The sequence below is a fragment of the Leucoraja erinacea genome, chromosome 3 (assembly GCF_028641065.1).
Source record: "Leucoraja erinacea ecotype New England chromosome 3, Leri_hhj_1, whole genome shotgun sequence".
Classification (NCBI taxonomy): domain Eukaryota; kingdom Metazoa; phylum Chordata; class Chondrichthyes; order Rajiformes; family Rajidae; genus Leucoraja; species Leucoraja erinaceus.
This window is the reverse complement of record NC_073379.1, coordinates 61,588,033-61,609,729: the sequence shown is the minus strand read 5'-3', so window position 1 is coordinate 61,609,729 and position 21,697 is coordinate 61,588,033. Positions and strand designations below refer to the sequence as shown.

General features: G+C 47.2%; 1 protein-coding gene across 5 annotated transcripts in view; it reads left to right on the top strand.

Moving 5' to 3' along the window:
- Window positions 1-9,149: 9,149 nt before the first annotated feature.
- The window catches only part of LOC129695646 (caspase activity and apoptosis inhibitor 1), a 48,771-nt gene continuing 36,223 nt past the window's right edge, over window positions 9,150-21,697 (top strand). The window contains exons 1-4 of one of the 5 annotated variants that reach the window (XM_055632789.1): window positions 9,150-9,309; window positions 13,510-13,635; window positions 17,805-17,993; window positions 20,415-20,499. In XM_055632789.1, the coding sequence (XP_055488764.1) occupies window positions 9,199-9,309; window positions 13,510-13,635; window positions 17,805-17,993; window positions 20,415-20,499 (511 nt within the window). In that variant the 5' untranslated portion in view covers window positions 9,150-9,198. Of the gene's footprint in view, window positions 9,310-13,509; window positions 13,636-17,804; window positions 17,994-20,411; window positions 20,500-21,697 lie in introns of all 5 variants that reach the window. The other 4 variants (XM_055632788.1, XM_055632790.1, XM_055632791.1 and 1 more) reach the window with 4 other exon arrangements.

Genomic DNA, 21,697 nt, shown 5'->3' with positions numbered 1-21,697 from the left:
TCCATTAACTAGTATTAAGACTCCTAAAATGGAATGAGCATTGACCCCATGCTCCTCCCACAGACAATCTTATAGATAATCAAACTCTTGATAATGGAGAGTTACAGGATTTAGTGTTGAATATAGTGTACAAGATTAATAATCCATACTGTGTTCACCGATTTATCCTCCAATTGAGCTTTAAAGAGCAAATATGTTAAAGCTACAATTAATTCTGCTTTAATGCTATGGCAGGACACAAATTATGTGAGTAACTCAGCGGGTCATATGGATATGTGACGTTTTGGGTTGGGACCCCAACCAGCATCGGCACTTCTTTGTTTCAACCCTTGTTATAACGGAGCAGAGGGGAGCACGTGGCATCCTTTGTTGCCGATTGTCTCCCATAACCAAGTAAGCGATTATCATTGTATAAATAACAGAAACAAACAACTGCAGATGATGGTTAATATACAAAAGGTCACAAACTGTTAGAGTAACTAAGCAGGTCAGGCAGCATCTCTGGAGAACATGGATAGGTGACGTCTCAGTCCAGACCCTTCTTCAGATTCTTGGTCTTGAACTGGACCTTGAATCCAGGTGAGGATTGGCATCGTCATTGGTCGGGCCTGCGGGTGGCCAGAGATAGTGATGGCACTGTGGCAGCGTTGGCGGCGGGGACTGTGGCGGCATCAGTGCTGGTGTCTGCAGTGGTGACGGCGCTGGTGTGGCTTGCGTCACTGACTGCGGCGCTGGTGGTGACTGCGGTGTTAACGACTGATGGACCGCTTTAACTAAAATTCGTTATAAAGATGTCCGTAAAAACAAATGTTTACTGCAATGTCTAAAAAACCTCGCATTATAGGATATCATGTTAGAAAATAATTGTGTCAATGTGGTAAAATGTGTGCCGACTCCCAACAACATTTTTTTTACCCCATGTAGGATTTTTAAAAATATATGTTTTTAATAGCTATGAATTTATTTTTTGTTAATACTGAAAACTAAATGTTACATTATTTAATAGTATAATTGCACAAGCGTCAATAGAAGTGATTGCTTGTCAAATTCATTTGTCACCTAAGGTTAAAGGTGTATTCTATTTTTCTATTCGTTCGAGACAAAGGTATCCAATTAGTGCGAGAATGTTGGATGGAAACCATTTATTTCCCTTGACTGTTTTTGCAAGACATCTTTCTTTTTGACAGACAAAAATGCTGGAGAAACTCAGCGGGTGAGGCAGCATCTATGGAGCGAACGAAATAGGCGATGTTTTGGGTCCAGGCCCTCCTTCAGACTGATGTAGGGGTGGGGGTAGCGGGAAGAAGAAAGGAAGAGGCGGAGACAGTGGGGTATGGGAGAGCTGGGAAGGGGAGGTAGAGAAGGAGAAAACAGGGACTACCTGAAATTGGAGAAGTCAATGTTCATACCGCTGGGTGTAAACTACCCAAGCGAAATATGAGGTGCTGCTTCTCCAATTTATGGTGGGTCTCACTCTGGCCATGGAGGAGGCCCAGGACAGAAAGGTTGGATTTGGAATGGGGGGGGCTGTTGAAGTGCTGAGCCACTGGGATATCAGGTTGGTTGGGCGAAGCGACCGATGTAAAGCAGCTGACACCTAGAACAGTGGATGCAATAGATTAGGTTGGAGGAGGTGCTGGTGAACCTCTGCCGCACTTGGAAAGACTGTTTGGGTCCTTGGATGGAGGTAAAGCGACAAATGTAGCATTTCCTGCGGTTACAAAGGAAAGTGCCAGGAGAGGGGGTAGTTTGGTTGGGAAGGGACAAAATGACCAGGGAGTTATGGAGCGAGCAGTCTGCGGAAGGCCGAAAAGGGAGGAGATGGGAAGATGTGGCCAGTGGTGGGATCCCGTTGGAGGTGGTGAAAATGTCGGAGGATTATTTGTTGTATTCGATGGCTGGTAGGGTGGAAGGTGGGGGATGGGGAGTGAGAGCAGTCAATTTTACGAGTGGGGGGGGAGTGAGAGCAGTCAATTTCCAAAGAAAATTAATGGTTCTCAAGTTCCCGATCACAAATTCTGCCTTTTACTACAAATAGTGTTTCCTAATTCATCAATTGCAATCCATCCTACTTGCGATGTCAAAATGGTTTACAACAGTACCACTGTGCTTTAATTTTATGCAGAAAATATTTACTGGAAAAGATGGTGGTCAGAGAAAGGATGAATTAACTTTTTATGTAGTTTGCTTAATGGGTTCTGATTTCTTACAATTGAGTTACCTCACATTAACTCCTAGACTTGTCCAGCAATGGGCTGGCATTGTTTTAACTGATCCAGAATCATCACATCACCTGATGTTACCAATGCAATTTAGAAGAAACTTCAAACAGCCAGCACTTCAGATAAATGGGATTTTGACTGTTCAGTTTATACCCCAATACGAATGAATGTTGAAAAAAAACAAGTTTGTGCACTATTCTAAATTGTGACTGATAAATTGAATCCACGTTTACAGTTAAATAGTTGTCTCGAAACAATAGAAATGTGATTTTCATCTTATTTTTACATTATTCTTGTTGCCAAAGCTTTTATCAAACTGCAATAAGCAAGTTCGGTATTAGAATAGAATGCCTTTTATTGTCATTCAAACAGCTTGGTTTGAACAAAATTACATTTCTACAGTCTTAACATTACAAAAAAACCCCCAAGACCCACACTTAACGCAATTTACACAAACATCCATCACAGTGCTGGCTGTTTGAAGTTTCTCCAACACCTCCTCACTGTGATGGAAGGCAAAAGTCTTATCTCTTCCCTTGTTCTTTTGCCGCGGTCCAACTGCAACGTCGAGGCAACTGGGGCTCCCGATGTTAAAGCCCCCGGCGGGCGATAGTAAGTCCCGCGGCCGCTAAGCCGTGCCGGGCGATGTTAGGTCCCGCTCCAAGTCATTTAACCCCACGATTCCGGCGGGAGAAGTTGCTGTTGCGGGAGCTTCGAAAAGCGATCTCCCACCAGGGACCTGCGAGCTCCCGATGTCACCGTCCACCGGGCCTGTGGCCGGAGCCTCTGAAGCTCCGAAGTCGGGTTGCAGCCGCACGCCACCACAGCTCTTCCCGTTCTGAACTCGGCCAGCTCCGTGATGGCGAGTCCACAGGCTCCGCGACTGGAGCCCTCAGGTTGGTTCCGGCCGGAGGCCCCCATTGGCTTCACGATGTTAGGCCCAACGACATCGGAGACCTGACAGAGAAAAAGTCCGGTCCCCGTACAGGGAAGAGGTTAAACGGTTTTCCCCACCCCCACCCCCCACATATACACAGCTAAAAAAAAAAAAAAACTGGAATCAAAAACATACATTTAACGAGACAAAAATGTAAAAAAAAAGACAGACGGACTGCAGTTGAGCCGCTGCCGTTAGGCGCAGCCACACCACGTAGTATAACTGCGCATGCCCATGTCAAGGGTCATTCAGATAAACTTTCTCGCCAGCTGAGCTACTAGGTGTGTACGGACCTACGTATTCATTTCAATTAGATTTATAAATAAATGTATCCGTCAAATTTGTCAGCAGTAGGCCACAGCGCACTGCAGGCTGCACAAATCCACAATTGTATTTTTTAAATTATTGACTCAATACACAAACAGCCTTGAAAACACAAGAATGCCTGGAATGAACCTGTCAATTATCAAATCCCTGGCATTAGCCTGTCACAGCCATTCAAATTCGATATTGATTTACACGAATTACAAGTTGTGTGGTCAACTAATTTGAGACGGTCCTTGCATTCTTATCTAAACAACCTTCCTGGATTGAAGGAAACAAGGAGAATGTGCTGTGTGGTTCCAGTCTGTCAGGGCACACAGTTGGCGTCCAGGTGACCGGGCGGCGATAATAAGCGAGTTTGGTATTCCAACTGCGCATGCCCCGGTCATAAGTCACTCGCCATAAACATTGTCGATAGCGGATCTGCTGTGTGTTATCAGACCTTCGTTTCATCCGAATTTCCCAGCTTTGATTCTTCCAGGTAAGAAAATACTGCTTTCAAACTATTAGTGTTTATTCTTCCTTTGTATAAAGCTACGATGATTTTGTCGTGTTTATTGCTTACTGCTTCGGTGAGTTCTTTATGCTTCATGCTGCTCCATGTGGTCGGGGTCTGTCGGCGAGGGTCTCCGGGTCTGCGAGTGCTGTTGAGTAGCTGCTCAGTCGTCCCCGTCCCCTCCCGGGTGTCCAGTCCCTGACCGGAGGTGTCGGGCCGGGCTCGCAGCCATTGCGGGGGAGGGGGGGGGGGCGCTGGCTCCAGCTCGGCTCCGGCGTGCCAGGGACCGTCGGCTGCACCTCTCCTTGTCCAGCGGCTGTCGGTTTGCCCCCTCAGTGGAGGGCATGAGTCATTTCAAACAGTGAGTCAGTCGGAGCTGGGATAGGCAATCCATTCCACTGGAGCTGCTTGTAGTCTTCCGGCATCAAAGGTCCTGCTGGTGGAGGGTGTTGTGACTCAGAAGGAGAGGTTTGTTGGCGGCAGGGGCCGAGCGCCGGTCATCGGCGAGGATGCACACTGGGGGGAGGGGGGGCTGCGGTAGCTCGGCCCCCGCCACCACCAAATATCTCTGGAGAAGGGTCTCGACCCAAAATGACACCCATTATTTTCTCCGGGGATGCTGCCTATCCAGCTGAGTTGCTGCAACACTGTGTGTCCCCATTGATGGCTGGTGCTTGGCTTTTGCCAGCGCCGAGGGGGTTGGTCTGCAGCTGCTGGGTTGGGCGGGGGGTGCGGCTGGCAGTCCCCGTCCCATCGGGGTGCGGGTTCATCGGGAGTAGGAGCATGGTTGGGCTGGAGAGGGCGCTTCTTCTCCGCGCTGGCTGTGGGCCTGGAGCTGTCGCTGCTCTCAGGGTCGCCACGGACGTCTCCGGCCACGGGAGACGGGGGAGGGGGGGTCCAGTGGCGGTACGGCAGCGTTTGCGGCGCGGGGTTCGATCCTGGCTGCGGATGAGGCGCGCGTCTGTGTGCAACTGCCCCTGCTCTCGCTGTTACACCCCGCTCGCCCACTACATGGCACCCCTGTTCCTCAGATTAAATATTTTTACATATATTATGAATAAAAATAAGTATTGATACAGTTTCTTCAGCCAGCACTTCAATCGCTTTTTCTTTATGGCGAATGGCCTTTGACAAATCCCATGATTCCTTACGTTTTTCGGAATACCAAACTCGCTTATTATGAGAATTTGCAGCCATTTGAACCGCAGCCAAACTAGAGGCTTCACTCAGGAGTGGGTCGCAGCTCCCCAGCTGACGGGACCTCGCTCTCTTTGAAGGAGGCGCTGCCCGCCCCAGCGAGTGGACAGACGTGGAGCCAACCAGTAATATGAATGGGAGCATTTTCTCATTCAGACTTTGTCGACAGTTGGGGTGGGATCTGGGAGAGAGAGAGAGCTGGTGATGCCGTATAGACGGAACTCTTTAAAAACAACACATTAAAAACTGCCACTCGGCAACCTGAGCTGTTCTGACAGCCATCTTGCTAGCTCGCTGAGTGCCTGATCCTAACGCAGAACCTCCACAAAACCTTTCTGCTTCGGGTAACACCTGCACAAAGAGCCTCTGCTAACAAGGGCTGACGAACTGTGTTGGTCAACGTGCACTGGACGAGATGGCTGGGGGCAACGCATCACAACCACCGCAAACTTGGAACAGCACACACCGTCCACTCAATCTATCCAATACTAAAGGGCAGGTATTTCGCAGTTAAATGTCTTGTATCGGATTGGCGGCTCCTTCACAGGACCAACCCTGTACTAAGTTTTCCTCGGAGATTAATCTTTGCCTTAACAGTACATTCACACTGCCTGTCAGTAAAGCATCAGCCCACATCACACTGATACAATCGCTGCCTGCTTCAGATTAAATATATTTTTACACATAAATTATGAATAAAGATAAGCAAATAGACAATAGGTGCAGGAGTAGGCCATTTGGCCCTTCGAGTCAGCACCGCCATTCAATGTGATCGTGGCTGATCATCCCCAATCAGTACCCCGTTCCTCCCTTCTCCCATATCCCCCTGACTCCGCTATCTTTAAGAGCCCTATCTAGCTCTCTTGAAAGTATCCAGAGAACCGGCCTCCACCACCCTCCAAGGCAGAGAATTCCACACTCACACTTGGTGTGAAAAAGTGTTTCCTCATCTCCGTTCTAAATGCCTTATCCCTTATTCTTAAAACTGTGGTTCCTGGTTCTGGACTTCCCCAACACCGGGAACATGTTTCCTGCCTCTAGCGTGTTCAAACCCTTTATAATCTTATATGTTTCAATAAGATCCCCTCTCAACCTTCTAAACTCCAGAGTATTCAAGCCCAGCACTACATTTTCTCAGCATATGACAGTCCCGCCATCCCGGGAACTACGCTGCACTCCCTCAATAGCAAGAATGTCCTTCCTCAAATTAGGGGACCAAACCTGCACCCAATACCCCAGGTTTCAAATGTTTCAAACACAAGTATTTCCTTATTTCGGTAGCAAACACATTAAGGATTAAATGAAAATAATAAATTATTTAACTTTTTGAATATCTCATTATTGCAGATTAATGAATTGAACTAGAACTGGGACTGTGCAAGTAGTGTGTGAACTACAGAACAAGAAAGGAAGCTATTGAGTTGACAGAATTCTCGATTAATTCCTTGGTAGAATAGTTAACAATTTATACAGTTTATTAAGTGCTGCGTTAGCTTTTTTAAAAATCCCGAATGACCTTTGCCAAATCTCATGATTCCTTGAGTTTATCGAGATACCGAACTCACTTATTGTTTTTAATTGACAGTGCCTGAGTGGTACGGGTGGCATATTTTTACTGTGCTGATAGGCCCCATAACAACAGGCCATTTGCTCTTGGGGTTCAATGAGTGATTTCATCTTATCACTGAAAGTTCAAGTATATTTATTATCAACTAGGAGTCCAACAGTCGGCCCAACTCGTCCATACTGACTAATATGTCCAGCTACTCCAGTCCCATTTGTCTGCATTTGTCACACATCCCTCTAAACCTTTCCTATTTATGTACCTGTCCACGTCTTTTAAATATTAGTTACTGCTTCAACCATTTCTGCTAGTGTTCTGTGAGGAAACTCCTTGGTTTCCTGTTTAACTTTTTTCTATTCACCTTAAACTCTATGCCTTCAAGTTCATAATTCCCTAATCCTGGGAAGAAGACTGCATGCATCCACCCTGTCTATGCCTATTATATACCATATCTATATCATTATTTTATACACCTCTAGTGAAGTGAAGTATTATCGGTAAACTTTCCAAGATTGTTCCCATAATCAACACCATTAAAACAAATCAAGTAGTCAATATTTTACTGCTTATCAGTATCTGTGTACACATTGATATCGCTTTGATTATAAGTGACACACTCTTTTGTTTCTTGTATAAAATTACACAAATTTTGGAGCAAAATCTTTGAAATTTTCACAAAATTACAAGATAAAACTTGATCCTAACACTGAATTGATTATATTTGGATTACCTGGAAGACGAGAATAAATTGAATATGTTTCAAAAATCATTCCTTGATATGGTTTAATAACGGCAAAAAAACTTATACTGACATTTTGGGAAAAATACATCGATACCAATGCTTAAAATGTGGATTTCAAACATGTTGGAAAACCTACATCTTGAAGAAATGCGATTCCTCCTAACAGACAAAGTAGACCAATTCCTAAGGATTTGGTCTCCATTTGTTGACTTCTTAGAAGCATATGGTGCAACACAAACGTAGAAACGATCCGTTTCAGGACTGGGTGAATGGTTTTCAAGAATAACAAATAGCTTTCTCTACTTTATTCTCCTGCCTTCTACCTCTGCTTCTTTTTCTCTTCATTTTCTTTCTTTTCTCATCTTCCTTTTCTCACTTTTTGATATCACACACTTCTCAATTTCTTTCCTATTCTTTTTCTTTCTCCTTTTTATCGTTAAAATAAGAAGAAGCTGTACATGGATTGTAACATGTCAATATATACTAGGTATCTATGGTACCATATTATTGTACTTCTAATTTAAAAAAAAAAAAAAGTGACTACATTTGATTGTAGAACTTCCCTTCAGTGGCTCGCGTTACAGAATGCAAATCTATAAGATGCTAATCTTGTGAAAATTATAACAAATGTTGCAAATGATGCCACGTTGTATGTAGACAAAAATGCTGGAGAAACTCAGCGGGTGAGGCAGCATCTATGGAGAGAAGGAATAGGCGATGTTTCGGGTCGAGACCCTTCTTCAGACTGATGTATGTAAGGTTTGTGGGGGCTGCTTGATAATGATGAGGAAAAAGTTTAAAGTAAGCAGTTACTTCTGGAATTCACCGTTAAAGTATGGTTGGCTGTGCAATTCAAAAAGTAATTGGGTAAGTACTGCTAAGAAGTGAAATTGTATGGCAAGAGAGGGGGAAGAATGATTTGTATTGCTCTTGTATAAATTTAACACGGAGTTGATAGGCATGGTTGCTAATGGCCCTTTTTAAATTCTCTGTAAAGTTAAATCTTGTACAATATGGAACCAGGTCATCGTATCTGCACTATTTCATAATTGGAAAGTCTGTCATAAATTTGAAGTCAAAGACAAAATCATGGATAGCATTTTGGATGCATGTGCGAGTACTGCCAACTGACTTCCACATTAATGGAATCTATTTTGGAGGCGATCCACCCAGAGGGAAGTTTCAGTAAGAAGAGTCGAAATTGCAGAGTGGGTTAGCTAACTACTGTGGAGAGAGAGACAGAAAAGCAAGAAAGTGCCTCGGGTCCATGCATTGTCTTAGGATGAAAGGTCAGCTGGTTCTTTCTCCACTTGCACCCAAAGATACTTGAGCCCAAAGATCCTATATAGGATCTTTGCTTGAGCCCAATATCAAAGTATCTTTGTTTAAGAAGGAAATGCAGATGCTGGGAAATCGAAGGTACACAAAAATGCTGGAGTTTCACAAAAATGCTGGAGAAACTCCAGCATTTTTGTGCACCATCAAAGTATCTTTGCTTGCACCTATTCTTTCTCTCCCATTGGTCCGATAACCTCTCCTCTCCCATTGGTCCGATAACCTCTCCTCTCCCATTGGTCCAATAATCCCTCCTCTCCCCCGATAATCCCTCCTCTCCCATTGGTCCGATAATCCCTCCTCTCCCATTGGTCCGATAGCCTCGCGACTCCATCACCGGAAGCGACGCTGCGGCAGCTTCCGGCCGCGGCGCGGTTGGCGATGACGATGGCGGGCAAGAGGTCGGGCCGAGACAAGCGGCGGAAGCGGAGCCACGGCGAGGACAGTCACGGGGAGAGGAAGCGTCTCAACTCCGACTCGAGCGCAGTCGAGGTGAGTGCGGCTCCGCGGGGCGAACATTTCCAGCGCGTAAAGCTGGAGCTGGCGGTGCAGGGGTCGACCCACCGGCTCCTTGCCCGGCACCTGCCCCCTGACCCCCGGCACCTGACCCCGGCACCTGCCCCCTGACCCCGGCACCTGCCCCCTGACCCCGCCACCTGACCCCGGCACCTGCCCCCTGACCCTGGCACCTGCCCCCTGACCCCGGCACCCTGCCCCCTGACCCCGGCACCTGCCCCCTGACCCTGGCACCTGCCCCCTGCCCCCGGCACCCGGCCCCCTGACCCCGCCACCTGCCCCCGGCACCCGCCCCACGGACCCCGGCACCCGCCCCCTGACCCGGCACCTGCCCCCTGACCCCGGCACCTGCCCCCTGACCCCGGCACCTGCCCCCTGACCCCGGCACCTGCCCCCTGACCCCGGCACCCGCCCCCGACCCCGGCACCTGCCCCCTGACCCCGGCACCTGCCCCCTGACCCCGGCACCTGCCCCCTGACCCCGGCACCCGCCCCCTGCACCCGCCCCCTGACCCCGGCACCCGCCCCACGACCCCCCGGCACCCGCCCCACGACCCCGGCACCTGCCCCCTGACCCCGGCACCCGCCCCCTGACCCCGGCACCCGCCCCCTGACCCCGGCACCTGCCCCCTGACCCCGGCACCTGCCCCCTGACCCCGGCACCCGCCCCCTGACCCCCGGCACCCGCCCCACGACCCCCGGCACCCGCCCCACGACCCCGGCACCTGCCCCCCACCTGACCCCGGCACCCGCCCCCTGACCCCGGCACCCGCCCCCTGACCCGGCACCCGCCCCCTGACCCCGGCACCCGCCCCCTGACCCCGGCACCCGCCCCCACGACCCCGGCACCCGCCCCACGACCCCGGCACCCGCCCCCTGACCCCCGGCACCTGCCCCCTGACCCCGACCCCTGCCCCCTGCCCCACGACCCCGGCACCCGCCCCCTGACCCCGGCACCTGCCCCCACGACCCCGGCACCTGCCCCACGACCCCGCACCTGCCCCACGACCCCGGCACCTGCCCCACGACCCCGGCACCTGCCCCCTGACCCCGGCACCCGCCCCCACGACCCCGGCACCCGCCCCACGACCCCGGTACTTGCTCCCCAGCAGCTTGGTCTCTGCTCCATGTACTCGGTTCTGACCACCCCTCTTGGGTCTCAGTCCCCTACCCGGATACCATCCATCTATATCTATATATCTGCCCTATGCACCCTGGTACCTGGTATGGCTCGCTTTACCTGTTACAATGCTGCTTACACCCCGGTGCCATGTGTACATCCCAGTACATGGGCATCAGCACTGGCCTCTTACACTGATGTACTTTCCTCTTGTATCCTCGTACAAATCCCTTGCATCCAGTACATGCCCCTATTCCTGGTTCACATTCTGGTACCTGTCGCATATAGCCTGCCTGCTACCATACCTTCATTGACTATAGCTCCGCATTCAATACGGTCATCACCACCAAACTCCACCAGCTATGCCTCAGCTTGCCGATATGCGATTGGATCCTGAACTTTCTGACGGAGCGACCGTAGGCAGTGAGACTGGGCCCGCACTTGTCCTCCACTATCACCCTGAGCTCCGGCACACCACAGGGCTGTGTACTAAGCCCCGTGTTCTACTCCCTCTTCACTCACGACTGTTCCTGCATTCGACACCAACACCAGCGTGAAGTTTGCAGACGACACAACAGTGATTGGGCTGATCACCAACGGTGATGAAACAAAATACAGAGCGAAGGTGCAGAACCTGGCGGACTGGTGCGCACGTAACAACTTGTCACTAAACACCTCCAAGACCAAGGAGTTGATTATTGACTTCAGGAGGTCCCATAATGGAGAATACGCCCCGATCTCCATTTATGGGGAAAGTGTGGAGAGAGTGTCCAGCTTTAAGTTTCTGGGCCCTCACATTTCAGAGGACCTCACATGGTCCACCAACACCGCTGCGCTGGTCAAGAAGGCACAGCGATGACTGTTCTTCTTGAGGAAATTAAAAAAGACTGGTCTGCCCCAACAGCTGCTGACAACGTTCTACCACTGCACCACAGAGAGCATATTAACGTATGGCATCTCTGTGTGGTATCTCAGCTGCACGGAGGTGGAGAGGAGAGCTCTTCAGCGCGTCGTTCACAGAGCGCAGAGGATCATTGGGACACAGCTACCAGCCTTGGAGGGCATCTACCACAAGGTGCCTCTGGAAGGCCGTCAGCATCCATAAAGACTCCTCACACCCTTCTAACGGCTGTTTGAACTACTTCCTTCCGACAGACGTTACAAGGCCTTCTACGCCCGAACCTCCAGACTCAGAAACAGCTTTATCCCCAGAGCTATAGCGGCTCTGAACCAGCCCTGCTGAGTGCCCCCCATCCCCTGGACTGTCTCCCTCGGATAGTCACGTCACACAGCTTATTTATTTATTTTACTTTTCTTTTACATCAGTTGGAAGCTGCATACTAAATCTCGTTGCACTGACGTGCAATGACAATAAAAGATATTATTATTATACCCCTGCTCATTGGTGTTTGTGCCGACTTTCTATACCTAGATATCTACTAGTATTGACCCAGACAAAAGGGCACCTGCCCTTTACGTCACGGCACTGCCCCATAACCAGAGTACTATTACTGACCAGAACATAGGGTACTTGGTATCTATTACACACCACAGAGCTGTGGTGTGTAATAGATGTTGATCTGAAGAAGGGTCTCGACCTGAAACGTCACCCATTCTTACTGTCCAGAGATGCTGCCTTTCCCGCTGAGTTACTCCAGCTTTTTGTGTCTATAATAGATATTTGTCGTGTTACATACTCACCTATCTGTCACTTCTGCGGCGAGGAAGAGACCGCTTTCCACGTGCACATGGAGTGTGAGAGGTTGCAGCCCCGGTACGAATATCTGAAGGGGCTGCTCCTCAAGGTTTGGTTACATTTCAGTCTCACGATTTTGGTATTTGAGCACAAGGCAGGAAGTGGAGAGCGTTGATCGTGAGGGTGGGATCTCCCTGTTTGCTTCTGGGCCTGGCCAAGGTGGCAATTTGCGGGTCCAGGCAGCGGGTAATCGATGGTCACACCAGTCGGCTACCTGCCCCTCTTCCGGGCCTATGTCCATGCTTGCGTGTCCCTCGAGAGGGAACACGCAGTGTCTGCGGGGACTCTCGAGGCCTATGAATGCTGGTCGCCACGGTGGGTCGAGTGTATTGTAGATAAAGATGGCACTGTTGTATTATAATGATCTGCTGATGTAATGTGACTATTGAATGTCTTTGTACCCTCTGGTACACTGGCGAACTGTGTGGAGGTGTTCAGCGAAACGATTGCTGGGGCTGTGCTTGCTCTCGCCGATATACAGGAGTTGACACCTGGAACTGCGGATACAGTAGATGAGGTTGCAGGAGGTGCAAGTGAACCTCTGCCTTACTTGATAATACTGTTGGGGTCCATGTAAGAAGTTGAGGGGGGCGGTAAAGAGAAAAGTGCCTGGGGAGGGGGTGGTTTGGGTTGGAAGGGACGAGTTGACTAGGGAGTTGTGGAGGGAACGGTCTCTGCGGAAAGCGGAAAGGAGTGGAGATGGGATGATATGGCTAGTAGTGGGATCCCGTTGGAGGTGGCACAAATGATGGAGGGTTATGCGATGTATTGGAGGGCTGATTGGGTGGAAGATGAGGACAAGGGGGAACTCTGTCCTGGTTATGAATGGGGAGAGAAGGAGCAAGAACGGAACTGCGGGATATCGAGGAGACCCTAGTGAGAGCCTCATCTGTATTGGAAGAGGAGAACCCCAGTTCTCGAAAGAATGAGGACATCTCCGAAGACCTGGTATGGAAAACCTCATCCTGGGCGCAGATCCGGAGTAGATGGAGGAATTGGGAGTAGGAGATAGGGTCTTTACAGGAAGCACAATGGGAAGAAGTGTAGCCTAGATAACTATAGTAGTCAGTGGGTTTGTAATAGATGTTAGTCAATAGTCTAGCTCCCAGTGATGGAGGAGGTGAGATCTAGAAACAGTAAGCAGATGTCGGAGATGGTATAACTGAATTTGAATGCAGGATGGAAATTAGTCGTGAAGTTGATGGTCAGTGAGTTCTGAGTGAACACAGGGGTCAGTGTTTATTATCTATGTTAACAATTTGGATGGGAATGGCATAACCATTTTTTGTAAATTTTTACAGATTATATCAAAAACTGGTGGTATAGTGGACAGCGAGGAAGGATATCTAAGTTTACTACAGGATCCAAATCAGTTGGAAAGGTGGAACAAGGAACGGCAAATAAAATTTAACTCCAATCAGCGTGAGGTGTGCACTTTGCTATGTCAAATCGGGGCAGGACGCATAGAAAATCGTGGAGCCCTGAATGGTGTTTTAGATCAGGGGTACAGGTGCATGATTCCTCGAAAGTGGCCAGTCGGGTGGACAATGCCTTAAAGAAGGTACAGGTACACAACCTTTTATCCGAAGGCCTTGGGACCAGACACTTCTCGGATTTCGGAATTCTTCGGATTTCGGAATGGAAGATTTTTAGCGTAGATTAGGTAGGTAGCGCGGGTGACTTGAAAAGTCTGGAGCGGCTGCCTCCTCCCCGGAGACCGGGGAATCTTTGTAAATCATTGCTTAAATGTTAGTCAGTTAGTTTGGAGGGATTTTATGTGGTGGGGGGGGGGTGAAGGGGGAAACTTTAATTCTTAGTCCCCTACCTGGTCGGAGAGGCAGGGAGCGGGCAATGCCTTACCGGGTCGCCGTGCAGTAAGCTCCGGAGCGCTGTGGCCGCCGACTCCCAACATCGCGGAGCTGGGGCTGCGGGCGTATGCCCGCGGGCGGCGCCTGGAGCTCCGACTCCGGCGAACTCTACCCCTGGCTGCGCGGCGCTCCAAATCCAGCGCGGCCCGCGGCCGGACGCCCGCAGCCCCAGCTCCGTGATGTTGGTAGTCAGCGGCCACAGCGCTGGGATACCAGCGGGGAGCGGGCAATGCCTTACAAGATACAATTTATTTGTCATTTGGACCCCTTGAGGTCCAAACGAAATGACGTTTCTGCAGCCATACTTTACAAACAAATAGACCCAAGACACAACATAATTTACATAAACATCCATCACATTGCTGTGATGGAAGGCCAAAAAAACTTATCTCTCCACTGCACTACCCCCCCCCACCCCCGATGTCAGAATCAAAGTCAAAGCCCCCGGCTGGCGATGGCGATTGTCCCGCGGCCATTAAAGCCACGCCGGGTGATGCAAGGTCGCACACCGGGTTCTTGACGCTAGAGCCCTCTGCGCTCGCAGAGTCCTGCGGCCATTCCAAGCCGCGCGGGGCGGTGCTGTAAGGCCCCGCTCCAGGAGCTCTTCAACCCCGCAACTCGAGCGGCAGAAGTCGCCGTTGCGGGAGCCCTGCAAAGCGGTCTCCCTCCAGGGATCCGCGGGCTCCCGGGAGGGCTGGGACTTTTCTCTTTGGAGCAGGGAAGGCTATGGGGTGACCTTACCGGGGTCTGCAAAATCACAAGGGACATGGATAATATGAACATTCAGTCTTTATCCCAGGGTAGAGGATTCTAAAACGAGAGGGCATAGCTCAGTGTGACAAGGAAGAGATTTAAGGGGGACTAAGGGAGGCAACATTTTCATTAAGTGTCGTCCATCCATGCAATGAGCTGGCAGAAGTTGTAGAAGGGGATAGAATTATGACTTTCTACAGAAATTTGGATGGATAGCTGGAGAAAGATTTAGGGTATAATGGTTAAATGGGACGTACCCAGTAGCTTTTTAGCACTATGTTTGTGTCGATCCGTCTACTTTGCTGTCTGCTCCTGCGTGACCCAATACCCCTTTCGTTCCTTGCTCTTCCTCTGTGCTCTCGCAACCCAATTGAGCCCCATTGAATTTCAGGGCTAGGCCCTTAGTCCTGTAAAGCCTGGTAATTATTTGCTCCTTCTCAACTAGGAAATCAAACACATTCTTTCAGCTCTAAACTATTTCGTTAAAAAAAAAATGAAACAAAGTGTTCCACTATAATGTGTGTTTCCATAATATAAATTAGATATAAAGTGAATGATGAATAAGGGAACAATATTTGCATTATGTGGGTCATATTCGGTTTTGTACCAAGCTATAATCAGACACAGTTGTCTCTTAAGAACTGAACATAACTGCTATTTTAACTGCGGGTGGCCAATGGAATTGACCAGCATTAGACAAGTGGCATAGTGGCACGACTGGAAGATCTGCTGCCTCAGTCAGAGACCTGAGTTCGATCCTGACGTCGGGTGCTGTCTGTAAAGTTTGCATGTTCTCTGTGACCATGTGGGGTTTCTCCAGATGCTCCAATTCCCTCCCACGTCCCAAGGACATGCAGTAAATTGTCCGTGTGCAGGCAGTGGATGGGAAAGTAGGATAACAGAACTAGTGTGAATTGGTGATCGATGTTTGGCATGATCTGAAGGGCCTTTCCATGCTGTATCTCTAACCTAAACTCATTTCTTCTGCTGACACTTGTGCAGCAATACTGTATTAAACAACCTTTAGTACTTTTAGCTTCAGTAAAAAAAAATAAACATTGCTATTGAAAAGATCGTCATTTTTGAAACTCTGCAGGAAAAGTTACTTTGTTATTCTGAATCGGAAACCCTCTGTTCCCTGACTCTATTTCCCCCAAAACGCAATTGCCTTTATATCACAAATTTCTATAACAGAAGGTTTCTTATGAAAACAACTATTGAGTTAAAGCAGAACTATCAGTAGTACAGGTGCACAACCTTTTATCCGAAATTCCGGAAACCGGAAAGCTCCGAAAACCGGACATTTTTTCCAGGATGTCGTCTGCGCACCAAAGCTCGCGTTTGGCGCCAACGTCAACTTGGTTGACCCGAAACGACCCACGGTCAAAGTAGGTCTGTACAACTGTAGCGGCTGCCTCCTCCCCGGAGACCGTCTGTAAATCATTGCTTAAATGTTAGTCAGTTAGTTTGGAGGGCTTTTATGTGGTCGTGGTGGTGGTGGTGGGGGTGGGGGTGGGTTTGGGGTGGCGGGTGTTGATGGGGCAAACTTTAATTCTTAGTCCCCTACCTGGGCGGAGAGGCGCGGAGCGGGCAATGCCTTTCCGGGTCGCCGTGCCGTAATCTCCGGATCGCTGTGGCCGCCAACTCCCAACATCGCGGAGCTGGGGCTGCGGGCGGCGCCGGTTGGAGCTCGGACCCCGGCGAAATCGATCCCTGGCTCCGCGGCGCTCCAAATCCAGTGCCGTCTGCGGCCGGACGCCCGCAGCCCCAGCTACGCGATGTTGGGAGTCGGCGGCCACAGCGCTCCAGAGCTTACGGTACGGTCACCCGGCAAGGCATTGCCCGCTCCTCGCCTCTCTGACCAGGTAGGGGACTAAGAATTAAAATTTTCCCATTCACCCCCCCCCCCCCTTCCCATAAAATCCCTCCAAACTAACTCACTAACATTTAAGCAATGATTTACAATGATTCCCCGGTCTCCGGGGAGGAGGCAACCGATGCAGACTTTCCAAGCCGCCCGCGCTACCTACCTAATCTACGCTAAAAATCTTCCATTCCGACAGCGGAAAAATTCCGAAATCCGAGAAGTGTCTGGTCCCAAGGTTTTCGGATAAAAGGTTGTGCACCTGTATTGAACATTGCACGTTCTCAGTGAGTCAGGTTCCATCCGTTTAGAGAGGAACAGAACTTGCATTCTCAAACTCCAAGAATGAAGTTGTTGTACATTTGGCATCTTAGCTAGTGAGAATTTGAGGACGAAAACTTGCAGTGTTTAGCAAAAAAAAATAAAAATCTCATCGTTGCAAGTTTTATCCTTTATCATTTATAATAATTTTCATTGCTGTGTAAGGGAAGAAATTAAATTCTCTTTTCTCGATGTTATCAAGTACTTGCATTGTTTTAATCAGATTTTTTGAAGGTTTAAGTGTTTCTTGTCACCTTTTAGCTATGAGTTTTATCAGAGCTTAGTTTCATGAGTTTTCTGAGTTCTGCTACCATGGGCATAAGCCTCTTTACAATAATTAACCAAATTATGTAGTCAAATTTAAAAGAAAAATTGCAAAAATTGTTTGTAGTTTCATGTGCTTAGTGTTTGACATGTAGTTCATGGTTTTATAGCCATAGGGTTTACATGTAGAAATATAAGCTCGACACAAAATGCTGGAGTAACTCAGCGGGTGAAGCAGCATCTCTGCAGAGAAGGAATGGGTGACGTTTCGGGTCGCCCATATATCGCCTTCCCTCCTGAGATGCTGCCTCACCCACTGAGTTACTCCAGCATTTTGTGTCTGCCTTCGATTTAAACCGGCATCTGCAGTTCTTTCTTTTACAAATATAAGCTTGACATTGTTTTCAGATTAGAATTATTTTATCTTTTCTTACTTTCATAATGTAACATTTGTATTTTTTCATAAGACGATAATACTTTTGTTTATGTGTGAATTTCCATTCTGTAATTATTTTTGTCCTTGAAGGCAGGAAGAATTGCTTCAGAAAAAGAGGCAGCCACTGAGCACAGTGACTTTGAAGAGGGAGGTCTCGACCTTAGTATTTCCTTGAAACCAATCAGTTCGTATATCTCTGATAGGAAGGAAATGCTCGAACAGTGCTTCAAAATTATTGGTGAAAAAAAACTCCAGAAGATGCTCCCAGATATTTTGAAGGTACTATCGCAAAAAACCATTAGAGAAAATTTGTTAGTACCCTAAATCCTTGTTATAATGTGCCATAGTGGGGGTAATTGGTGTCTGTTATCGCCGATTGTACGCTATGACCGAGTATGGGATTATCATTGTATAAGTATTAGAAACAAACAATTACAGATGCTGTTTAATACACAAAAGGAAAAAAAGTGCTGGAGTAACTCAGCAGGTCAGACAGCATTGGGAGAACATGGATAGATGACATTTTGGCTCAAGACAAGTCAAGAGAGTTTATTGTCAGGTGTCCCAGATAGGACAATAAAATTCTTGCTTGCTGCAGCACAACAGAATATGTAAACATAATACACAACAGTAGATAAAAGTTCTGTGTGTCTATATACCATAGACCATATATATATATATTCTTCTTCCCGATGGCAACGGAACGAATGCTCAAGACCCTTCTTCAGACTTTTGGTCTGAAACCTGGTTGGAATCCAGGTGAGTTGACAACCCTGGGCTGCTAGCAGCCTGGGAGAGGCGAGGATCTGTGGAGTCAATGGTTTCAGCCCACGGGCGGCTGTAGTGCAGATGTGGGTTGGCGGTGGCATACGGCAGGTGCAGCCGAAGAAGCTGTGTGGTCCGGCTTGGAAGCAGCCAGTGAGGCGGTGTGGACCCGCATTGGCAACTCGGCCTGGATGCAGCTGGGGTGGCGATGCAGGCCTGGGATTGCGTCACAGCCTGGCCTGGAAGCGGCTGGGTGGCAGTGTGGGCCTGGGGTACCATTGGCAGCCTGGCCTGCCAGTGAAGGTCAGTAAGTCCATCCGCTATAATCCAAATCTGCTATAAAGAAGCTCATAAAAACGTGGGCTTTCTGCATTCGACACACAATCTTCATACTTTTTTGTAGACTCAGTAAGTGGCCGTAAAAAGGATGAAAATTTCTCCAAATATTTTTTTATTTTTTACTGTTAATTAGCACACATTTTTGTGGTTTTTAATTGTTTAAAATGTTATTGAATTAAGATTCACCTTTGCAAAATTGAAGCTGAAGTAAATACTAAGAGATGATAGGTCTGGTAGGAATTGAATGAAAGTAGATTAGAATAAAATGTCCAATTAACGCATTTAACTAATCCAGAATCAATTATCTGTACTGTTAGTTGATTTCCTATGGAGTTAATGCAAATTCAAATTAATTAGTATTGGGTATATCTTAATGAGTAATTCAGAAAAAAATATATATATATATATATATATATATATATATATATATCTATATATATATATATATATATATCTATATCTATATCTATATCTATATATATATATATATTTATATATATATAAAACTCAAATCAGTCCGTCCGCCAGCAGTACGGCGTCCGGCTGCATTTCTTCCTTTGATTCATTGCCACGCCCAATCCAGACGCTCAATCTCCGAGATATTTTCCATTTCGGTAGAGATTTCGCTTTTCTTTCTAAGTATCTGCTCCTCATTTCATTTTGTCGTGTTGAAGTACATGTTTTTAATCAAATCCTTCTCCCCCCCACCCACCCCCAAGTATTTCAAAAATAAACAGGCTTCTCCATTTACATGTCAGCTTCCAACACACTTCGAAACAAAGTTGCAAGAGAGGAACACTGAACTTTTCACTGCTGCAGCAGGCAGGGGAGGGCTGCAACCTTACATTTGGGAACGGGCTCAGTTCCAATGGAGGAGACGGGTGCATGGTGGAATATTGGGTTGGGGGATCACACCATTGGGGGAGCAGACCCAACGGGTCTGCACTTGGTCTAGTATATATATAAAACTCAAATCAGTCCGCCTGCCGCCGTACGGCGTCCGCCGCGCGTTTCTTCCTTTGACGCTCCGCAACTCCGAAACCGGACGCTCAATCTCCGAGATATTTTCCATTTCGGTAGAGATTTCGCTTTTCTTTCTAAGTATCCTCTCCTCATTTCATTCCCCCCCCCCCCCCCCCCCCCCAAGTATTTCAAAAATAAACAGGCTTCTCCATTTACATCAGCTTCCAACACACTTCCAAACAAAGTTGCAAGAGAGGAACACTGAACTTTTCACTGCTGCAGCAGGCAGGGGAGGGCTGCAATTGAGGGAGGCAGGGGGGAGTGCTGGAAACTTACATTTGGCAACGGGCTCAGTTCCAATGGAGGAGACGGGTGCATGGTGGAATATTGGGTTGGGGGATCACACCATTGGGGGAGCACTTGGTCTAGTATATTATATATATATGTTTTTTTAACTTCAAGGTAATATATAGATTTTTTATTTTCCATTTTGGGGCATTCAGTTTATTAACACAGAAAATTATTTCAAAAGCCTTTAATCCAAATTGCATTTTAATAACCTATAGTATTAATATTTACATAATAGTGCGCTGGGGTTAATGCAATCTAATAATTGTATTTTGTTTCCAGCAGAGCTGCTCTGTAGAAGAAATTAAATCATTATGCTTGGAGCAACTGACACTTCTATCTGATAAGAAACTTCTCCAAATTATTGAGGGTAAGAAATGGTTGCCGAATCTCCATTCACTATGTTAAAAGCAAATGACTATTAGATTAAAAAAAAAATTCAGTTTAAATAAAGTGATTTGTAGATAAAGAATTCTGTGTGTACATCTGGTGAAAAATCTGAATATTGTTAAAAATATTTGACTACTTGCGAATTTCCTATTGAGTTATAAACATATTTTATTGGATTTACATGAGAATCTAAAGTTTTGATTTGCAAAATAAGGGTTTGACTTTGCCTGAAGCAGGGTCTCAACCTAAAATGTCACCCATTCCTTCTATCCAGAACATTTTGTGACTGGTTTGATTTGCAAAGTGTTTTTGTTTTATTCGTATAGTTTGGAGATAAGGCTATAACATCAGATTTAAAATGTAGGTGGACCAGCAATCTGTCACTCAGCTCCTTTCAGATTTGTGGTTATGCTACATATATCTGGGACATACTGACCTGTAAACAGCTGAATGTCTGTGGACTGTTGGCCTCGGCCAGGTCAATATAATTCAAATGAGGACAGATTATACTTATCCATACAATCATCATTTTCTATTTTGGACTTTTTTTGTATGTTACTGTAAAGGAAGCTGTTGCTTTGTGACATTATTTTGTTTGTTTTAGTTTATTTTAGGGTTACAGCGTGGAAACAGGCCCTTCGGCCCACCGAGTCCATGCCGACCAGCGATCCCCACACTTTAACAGTATCCTACACACACTAGGAACAATTTACATTTATACCAAACCAATTAACCTACAAACCTGTACGTCTTTGGAATGTGGGAGGAAACTGAAGATCTTAGAGAAAACCCACATGATCACGGGGAGAACTTACAAACTCTGTGCAGACAGCACCCGTAGTTGGGATTGAACCTGGGTCTCTGATGCTGTAAGCACTGTAAAGTAGCAACTCTACCACTGCACCACCGTGTTGCCCCAATTTACTTGGTGCATTTCAATTGGTAAATGTAATACATACTTCATAACCTTGTATGTAGACAATGAGACAATAATATTGTATTTCTTTGAAACTATAGAATATGTAACTATTTCACCCACTGAGGCAATTATACAAAATCCTCCGATTTGCCGATCATGAAACATTTTAAGAAAGCATGATCGCTTCCAAAATTACTTGATGATACAATGGTAAAGTAATAAATAATGCATTCATTGAAAAAATGGATACACAAAGTAT